At 35.9% G+C, this 9,941-nt stretch overlaps 1 protein-coding gene across 1 annotated transcript in view; it reads right to left on the bottom strand.

The window, feature by feature from the left end:
- Nucleotides 1–6,007, bottom strand: part of itm2bb (integral membrane protein 2Bb) — a 22,164-nt gene extending 16,157 nt beyond the window's left edge. Inside the window, exon 1 of the mRNA XM_079254629.1 lies at nt 5,800–6,007. Within this exon, the coding sequence (XP_079110755.1) occupies nt 5,800–5,880 (81 nt within the window). The 5' untranslated portion in view covers nt 5,881–6,007. The remainder of the gene's footprint in view (nt 1–5,799) is intronic.
- Between the last annotated feature and the right edge of the window lie 3,934 nt (nt 6,008–9,941).

Below are 9,941 nucleotides of genomic sequence, written 5' to 3'. Positions count from 1 at the left end.
CCTTCAAAAACGCGAGCTCTGCATGCGTCTTTGATTACACAATTCCCAACCAGTAGTCTGCCAACCACCAGGGGGCGAACATGTGGTTAAGTTTCATTAAGCTGCCTAAATACCAAGTGCGCACACTTTTTTACCAGGAGCCAGGTAAGTATTGTTGGATTGGTTGGATATTTGATGTTCTCGTGGAGGATGTAACAAGTTTTAGACTGATTAGAGCAAGTCACATTGAGAATAGAAAATACAGCTGCATCAAAACACATAATACATATAAAATGTAGAGTTGCCAGGTTGGTTGTTTACAAGTGGTGCAATAAAAATACCTATTTTTTCAGACACAATGAATGATCGTGATTAATAATCGTGATTACAATATTGCTCAAAATAATTGTGATTATTATTTTGGTCATAATTGTGCAGCCCTACCCTACAGTCTGATTCCAGCACAAGCATCCAGAGTTGATATCAACACTAATTGTGGTTAGATGCTCGGTGTCGCGATTTGGAAATAACTCAGCCTGGTCACTACAGGCATGCATAAATGTCTGGGTGAGGAATTCATCAACATGCCAGATGCCATGACACACATGGACTGTAACTACCAACCACCTTCCAGCCGAACAAACCTCCCAAAATCCAGTCTTTCTGTTACTTAAAGTGGTAGCAGAGATTATTTCCTATAAAAGAAAAATGGAAGTCAATTAGAGCCAGACCAAGCTAACCATCTGGCCACAGCATTCAGTCTCTGAACGTGCTCTCTGAATGGCTTTAAGCTGCCAATATGAAGGCAAACATGGATGTTTCTGTAAGAACTTCTGTTAGAAATACATGCTGTTTGGATTGTTTTGTCCAGTTACTAAGTTATAAAACCACAAATAATTCATTTGTCCACATCTGTCAGAGCAAGTTAGCTGCAGATGATGATTATTAATTATTTTGTTGATCATTTTTCTCTATTTATCATTTCATCTACAGGATATGAGAAAAGTTAAAGACTTTTCTAAGCAAAATGTTCCAAGTGTGAAAATAAAAGCAAATGAAAGCAAAAGACAAAGAAGGATGGACAGGTTATAACGACAGCAGCTCTTACAGAAGAAACTAATGCACCAAACTGGAAAACTAGAAATATTCACAAGATATATGATACATAATAACCAGTAGCTATGTATGGGTGAGATCAGGATCAATTATGATCAAAGTTTTTACCCCCAAAAAGTCAGTGTCTCTGCTGGTTTCTGATATTATAGAGCACAACAAGGAATGAATCAAGTTGGAAAGGAAACAAATGACCGGTGGAAAACCTTCAGGCATGAATGCAGTTTGGTAATTCTGATTCTGTTCAGCTGAAACTCCTGTTTCATCATTTCTCATTCAGGTTCAGTTCATCTTGCAGCTTTAAGACTTCAACTGAATTTTCCATCATGAAACTGATCCAACTTTCCTGAGACAACATACAAGTGAAACATCTGCATGTTGCAGCATCCATTTACCAAGAAAACGTTAATAAAAAATAAAAAAAATAAAATAAAAAAAGTGCAGTTTCTGTTCCAGATGTGTGTAAAGAGGTTCACACCAGAGTTCACACACCTTTTGATTCAAACCCTGATCCATTTGCCTAGAAAGTCCGCTTTGTTTGGGGGCAATGTGAAAGCATAAAGTGTTGTTTGGATCAAAGAAGCGGACTCGGTTCGCGTACAAATGCAGGTCTCGTTCCGTTTCAAGCAGACTACAAAACAGAGTGCATTGTGGGTTCAGTGCACAATTCTCACCGGCACTGCAGGTAAACAGAACTGAAGCATACATGTGTGGGATAACAGACCGCTCTGGGTGGACAAATAGCTCACGAGGAACACGCAGGAGAATTTGGTAGAAGAAATGTGATCAACCAAACCACCAGGATCTGATGCAGATCTGGATTTTCTTGTTTCTGGTGAAGAGTGAAACAAATGTCCAGTTTGTTTCAGGCAGAAGTGCAGTGTGAACACAGTCTCAGTCCAGAATAATGCTGCACCTTTTTGGATAGAAAAGGAACCCAGAGTTTCTTTCCTTAAATCAAACTAAAAGGTTAAAAAAAAAATAAAAAAAATAAAATTCCTGCATCTTAAAAGGAGGATGAGTCTTTTACTCCTGTGACCACAAAATGATCCATAATGTCCCCTGAAGCAGCAGCGATGACTGATTTAAGGATAATCCAAACAATGAGTCATTTCTACAAGTGAAAGCATGAAAAGTTGCTTGTCCCTGATTGAAGCAGTGCAGTTGGAGCAGCAGAACTGTTTCCTGCCTCAGGAGACAGCAACAGAGACTTTTCATGAAGGGAAAGTTGATGAGGGTCTGATAAACTAGCAGCTGATAGCTGCACAGACGTTTTACTGCAAGTAATTTGTTACTTTCAGTTCATCTGAGTTTTCTGAGTTAAACAGCTGTTTTTAAGGCGACAAAATGTCCATTTTGAGACAAATTTGGAGGAAAAAAATGTCCCCTTTAGGAGATGTAAATGCACATAACACTTCCTGTTTGTCTCTTGACTTTAATGAGTCACGTATGGAATCTAATTTATTTCTAAATGTTTAATTTCCATCTATCTTTTGATTTGTAAAAACACATTTTCAAAAGCTATTAGATATTTTCATCACCAACTAATCTATAGGTTAATTATTCTGTTAATCTTTTCAAATTAAAGGAGAAGAAAAAAAATTAAGAATAACAAACAAAACACTTACTGTCATGCAGAATGAAGAAAAGAAGGTAATCAAGCCTTTCCCTTTTATCTTAAATTTAAAAAAAAAAAAAAAAAGACTAAAATCTTTTAAAAATGAACATTTATCTACTATTTTTTTTTCAGATCGTGTCCTGAAGCTCGACAAAAAGAGCTTAGCGATACAAAACTAAAATTCATTTAACGTTTAATAACGGAAAAATGTAATACATACTCTGAACCACATGAATAACATGAAAAATTCTGATTAGTTATATTAAACTTGAAGCGCAGATAGAGATTATATTATAAATGACACATTTTATTAGGGACGCACCAATCCATTTTGGGGGAGTTACGATCTGATACCGATATGTGAAACTTGAATATCTGACGATACCGATATTTCCCGATGCCAAATGTGTTTATGTGAACATTATTATATGGTTATTATTGCTGTTATAACTGATTTCATTAGGCGGTAATAAATGACCCATCCTTTCTGAAGTTACCTCACCAATACAAATATAATAACATTCTAAATCAGATTCATAGAACAATTTCAACAAGTTTTATTTTGATTTGGCACATTTTACTGAAATACAACTATAAATGTGTGGTTTGAAACGAAGATCTTGCTTTTAGTGGAACAAAAAATGTCACATTTTAACATTCAAGACGTTTTTTCTTTTTCAAACACATCTGTGCTGGCTTGACTAGTGTGGTATCGGTACACTTTTATTAAAACCAAGTACGAGTACACACGCTTGGTATTGCGCAGATACCGATACTGGTGTTGCTCCATCCCTACATTTTATTCCAATTACATTATAACCGGCACAGTCTAAAACGCCACACTAAGCCTGAATAATCTACCACATCCTTAAGCTTTAAGAGTCAGAATCAAGCTAAATCTACCTTTTGTTCCTAAATCAGTGAGTGATCAGCTCTGATATCCCCTGCAGCATCCCTATCTACCTTAAAGTGCTTTAAAAAGCTTAGTATGAGATTTAAAAGATTCCAATTTAATTGGAAATAAAATAATTAGCTGGTTTTCTGCCGATGAAGCACTTCCTTGTCAACATCTAAGAACCCCCCCCCAATTAAAGTAGACAATCTGTTGTGTTTGCACATACCACAGCCCCCCTCCCCCTCCGCACAGCTCGGATTATCCAGATAAAACATTCAAACTGATAACAAACTGAGTTTTTAGTTTTTATCTATAACTTCTATGAGACATATTTCCTTTTGCAAAGACAGCTATATTTTTTCCCAAACGTATCAGAATTCTAAGGCGGCTATTTATCGACATGCAAACAGCTGAGACTTCCTCTTTCTGCCTGAAGCAGCCTTTTAACAACAGGGTGGGGGCTGTGTTGAGTGCAGGGGGAGTTTATACTAAACACAATGCTGACAGAAGTATGAGGAAACAGCAGTCGACATTTTAAAGCGTCAATCAGCCCTCAGACAAACTTATTCAACCAGTAAAGCTCTGGTTACATCACAGCCGTTTTACCAGTGAAAAAACGTTCATTTGCTTGCAGCTTTCCCAGGAAAAAGCTGAGAATTTCACTGCTGAGTTGACACATTCAAACTGGTTTTATTAGAACAACCTCAAATGTACAACGGATGCTCACGTTTGTATTGTTACTCACTTCAAATGGGATTCTAACAGTGGAAAAACAACTCATGTAACCTCTCTGAAGACAACAAAGCTTTAATGTAAGGATTAATCCTTTACGTTCGTATACGGCCTGAGCTGCATAAGCTAAAAAACCAACACTGTTTATCATATCTTTACTACTAAAAATAAAATGTCAGCCACAGAGGTTTCTAAGTAGCAAAAATGCAACTGAAACAAGCGGTGATGGTTATTTCCTCTCTTTCTATTATAGAAGTAAAGTGTTTTACACAAGCAGCAATAAAATATGAAGCTTTAATGAGTTTAAAAAGGTGAAAAAAGGTAAAGAAATTAGAAAAATCAGTTATGTTAGGCACCTTTTAGAAAGTTTTTTTAGTCTCGTTCCCCATTTCAAACCTTTCAAACCAGTGCAAACTAAAACCAACAATTATTTACAGTGTTTATAACCAAGATATAATTTAAAAATGGATGATCTAGTAGACAGAAATCACCTGAAAATTATCTTTTACTGGTCAAAGTTCTACCTCCATGGCCAGATTTGGTTTATTTGCTCGACTTGCACTGCAGCTCAACAGGTTGGTATGCTTTCCCACACCCCAAACACACAATGCAAATCATGAAAACAATCAACAGTCCTTGTTGACCTTTGAGCTGAGGTCAACGCTGACAATAAAAGCACTAGGGGTGGGAAAACTCCATAAAATAAAAAATATAGAAAAATCAGGATTTTTTTTTTTTTTTTTTTTTTTGCTTCACAATTTTAAAATAGATTTTTAGTTTTTAAAAAAAATCTTTATTTTTTTCAAATAAATAAAAATAATCCATTATAAAATTTTTGTCATTTTTACTTATCTTTTTACCTGTCTTCTTGGGCATTTTAGCAGCAGAATGATGGTTTGGCTACTGTGTTTTTTTTTTTTTCCTAATTGAAATTGAGAAAAATGACGGGCAAAAAAAAAAGTTATTTTGTTTCTAATAAACAAAAATCAGCACAACTGTAGAATTGTGAGAATCGCAATTTAAATCGAATTGGCACCCAAAACAATCGGAATCGAATCGGGACAAAAGCATATCTTCACAGCCCTAAAAACCACAGCAATAAATTTATTCCTTATGACCAAAAATAGAAAATGAGCGACTTTTAATCACAAAATAAGACGTTTAAAGAAGAAAATTAAGCTCGATGAGCAGCTTTGGACTTGTTTAACTGAAGGATTAAAACCAATACAAGCAGAATCAGGAAGTAATTAAGCCTGCCAAACCCAGAATTCAAGCAAAGTTAGCAAGTTATAACCGAGTAAAAGTGTCTCTTAAAAATGTTAGACAAGTTACAAGTTAGACAAATCGTTTTAATAAGATACCATTTGTTACAGTATAGTATAGTTTGATAGTTCTACAGTGTCGCAGGTTAAAATGCACGCTGCGTGTTTTCCATGGCTCTGTTGGCCATTTTTCGACTCACCGCGTCCTCCGGGATCAGAGTTTCAGCGTCTTTCTTCACGTCCTTCTGCGCGAGAGCCGCGTTAAACGACACTTTCACCATCCTGAAACACGAGCAGGAGGAATCCCAACTGGCGAAAAACCGGTGAACTGTATGGAAGAAAAAACGAGGTAAACAGAGACACTTCGCTCCGAAGTGAAGAAGTCGTACTTCTCTTCAGCCAACTCTGGTCTGTTGTAATAAGAAGCGCTGAAGGCGCGTCAAGCTGTCCGGGAAGCTGTGCGATAAAACCACTTCCGGTTGGTTTTCAACATAAAAGCTTAACGGTTGAAACGGTTACTTGGCGGAAGCGAGATAGTGGTAAACAAATAAAACTACCTTGTTAGTTTATAAAAACGAATAGATAGATAGATAGATAGATAGATAGATAGATAGATAGATAGATAGATAGATAGATAGATAGATAGATAGACAGCACATACAAAAAACCCCTCCTCTCTCATCCACCCTTCCCATCTCCCCAGGGTAGGGCAGGTGGCTGTTCATATCTCAAACTCAGGTTCTCTACCAGAGTCCTCTACCAGAGTCCTGGGAGGTTGAAGGTCCTACGCAGTATCTTAGCTGTTCCTAGGACTGCACTTTTCTGGACAGAGACACCAGATGATCTGTTGGAGCCGCTTCTCCAGTGTGGGGGACACGGCCCCCAGTGCTCCAATCACTATAGGCATTACTGTTGCTTTCACCCTCCAGGTCTTCTCCAGTTCTTCCTTGAGGCCTTGGTACTTCTCCAGTTTTCCATGCTCCCTTTTCCTGATATTTCCATCATTGGGGATGGATACATCGATCACTACGGCTTTGCTCTGCTGCTTATCCATGATCATTATGTCCAGTTAGTTGGCCACCACCATTTTATCTGTCTGGATTTAGAAGTCCCAGAGGATCTTAGCCCTCACAAGAAAACTTTGTTGAAATGTTTAAAATAAACTTTATTTGTAGAGCAGCATACTTGATACACTTTGATGGTATTTAGTTCAAATTGATCTGTTTCAAATTTATACAAAAATATCCTCATTTCCAGCTGACACTCCAAAATCTTGGTTTATTTTGTGCAATGAACAAATACAAATATATGAAAAATGTATTGTGAACTCACATTACGAAAACCCAAACATTTACATCCTTCATATAACATGTATTTATTTATTTATCTACAATCTTTAGCTATAAATGTAATATATACATAAACAAATACAAAAACACAGAGAACAGAATGTTTTGCAGAAGAGCGTTCACTTTCACACTTCCTATTATTTTTCACAATACTATAAAAAAATATCAGTTCCACACGTAACCTGACAAAAAAGTAGGACAGTGCCGTTATAATACACAGAACTAAATAAAGTATCTTTTATTTGTTTGTCTATTTCTTTAAACTACATTTTAAACTTTAAAAACCCGAGATTCCAAAATGTGGTGGTGCCAAAATGGCCATTTTGGAGGCCTCACGTTAATCTCTGCTCTAAAACATCTCTAAATTAGTTCTTCCTTACTTTTACAGAGCTGGTCTCCAAATAGAGTCCAATAGTTTTTGCATTTTTTATGCAAATTTAGGCACAGGGATGAAAAGGTTTGAAGCAGGGCTTCACTTAGTTTTACTTTAGCTTTTCATTTATCAATCAGGAAATGATCGCGGCTAACTGATGCAAACTTATCTCAGAATGTGAAAACATCAACTCCACAGGAAGAGGAAGGTTGACAGATGTTAACTGGTTTCCCCCAATCAGGGTGAAACTCCAGGATCTAATAAACAAAAGCAAAACCAACACAAATAAACTTTTAAAAAAATAAAAAACTAATTCAGATCAAACCGTTTCAGCCCAGCTGTGATGCAGTGAGAGCTCTTCTTGTTGTGCAATTAACTCAAATTAAAATATACTAAAAACAAAACACTGCCAAGGAAATTAAACAAAGGTAACAACTCATGTTTTATTTGAACTACTTTACCCACAATCTGTATACATGTTTGAACAGATCTGCATAGCTTGTGATCTTGCACATTCTGTACACCATTCTCACATATGGACACTAAGAAAGCAAACTGTGTGAGACTGTTGTTTGTTGATTACAGCTCAGCTTTCAACACAGTGATCCTGTTAAGATTGTTGACTAAAATTTGGGATGTTGACGTGAACACCCAGCTGTGCAGTTGGGTGCCGGAATAGAATGAAAAATAATTTTTCAGTCCAAAGTATTTGATCACAGACAGGCTCTATGTGGTTACAGTGGACATCATACGACATTGGAGTCCCATGAGGATGTGTTTTAAACCCATAGCCATACACCCTCTATACTTCCATGTCTCGCTGAATTTGCTGATAACACAGAAGTGCTACGTGACATCTCCAACATTGATGTGACAGTCATGTGTGGAGGAAGTGGACAGTCTGGAAAGATATTGCCAGAATAGTTACCTCTCATTGAATGTCAGCCAAACTAAAGAAATGGTGGTGGACTACAACCTCCTACTTTTATCTCACCATCAGAGATGTTCTTGTGGAAAAGGTGAACAACAAAAACTATGTTGGGCTTCAGCTCACAGACATTCTCCTCTGGTCCACCAACATACAGGCCCAAGTCACAATGATGAGAAAGTGGCTTTACTACCTACAGCAGCTGAGTAGGTTCAGGGTCTCGTGTGATATCGAAAAAATTCTACAATGCTGCTGTGGAAAGCATAGTGGCTACGAGAATCATATCATGGTTTGGCAACAGTACTGAACCTATCAGTCAGCACAGATAAGGGTTAAATTGAAGTAAAGCATCAGATTTAATCTGCCCTCCCTGCAGGATTTTAGCTGCTGAACTCAGGCAAATAGTTCTGCACCCTGATAACAACCACAGAGAGACTTTGAAAAACAGCTTTTAACCTCATTACCTAACCAAGTGTTCTGGATCAGGACATTTTATTCAGTTTTACACCAAATCATCACTTTGTCTTTGTTGGAAGTTGTCTACTTGCTTATGTTTAAAATGCCTACGTCATGTAGTTTTTAACAATATTATTTGGTACTTATTCACACACACACACACACACACACACACACACACACACACACACACACACACACACACACACACACACACACATGCACTCACACACACACACACACACACACACACACACATATATATATATATATATATATATATATATATATATATATATATATATATATATATATATAGATAGATAGATAGATAGATAGATAGATAGATAGATAGATAGATAGATATCGAATAACTGGAGACTTAAAAAAGGGACAGTAACTAAAAATTTGCAAAAATATAATTTAATAATATAAGACACTGTTTTCATTTAATTGAGTTGAAGAAAGAAAAAAAAAACAAAAAACAAATTGGTCCTGGACAAATTAGAGCACTTTTCTGTTGAACAGTGGGACAAAATACCTGTCAACAGGTGCAGAAGTCTGACTGAGAGGAACAGAAAATACCTGACTGTAGCAGAATTACAGGATTGTTCAACAAAGTATTAATTTATGAGTGATGTAATATGTAATAAATTATCTTATTTGTTGCCTTTAAAAAATATTTCTATTGAACCAGAATTAGAAAATAATGCAATGATTGTAATTAAATTTTCATTTATTTTTACTTTAGTTAATTTCATCTTTTTTTCCCAGACAGCTGTTTTTTTTTATTCTTTAATGAAAGGGTATGAATAGATATGGGCACAACTATATATATATATATATATATATATATATATATATATATATATATATATATATATATATATATATATATATATATATATATATATATATATATATACATCACATGCAGTTCAAATTTTCTGAACAATATTTTTTTAATTTTTTTTATTTGTATTTGTTTTTTTTTTCTTTAATGATCATCAATAAAAATCCAATTAGGTAATACATTTTCCTATGAAATGTAAAGGATTGTTATTATATAGTGTGACTTATAAAACGTCCACAAAAATAACGTGAAACGATGTATGTAGTACCTGACCTTTCCGCAGGGCTGCAAAAAAAAAACCAAAAAAAAAAAACAAACCCCACAAACCTCAGAACACGAAGAAGAAAAGCAAGCGGCTTCGCATTGTGACATGCGCAGTAGCT

The sequence above is a fragment of the Telmatherina bonti genome, assembly GCF_933228915.1.
Source record: "Telmatherina bonti genome assembly, chromosome: 15".
In the NCBI taxonomy this organism is placed as follows: domain Eukaryota; kingdom Metazoa; phylum Chordata; class Actinopteri; order Atheriniformes; family Telmatherinidae; genus Telmatherina; species Telmatherina bonti.
The sequence above is the reverse complement of the archived record's forward strand: the minus strand, read 5'-3'. Positions and strand labels throughout refer to the sequence as shown.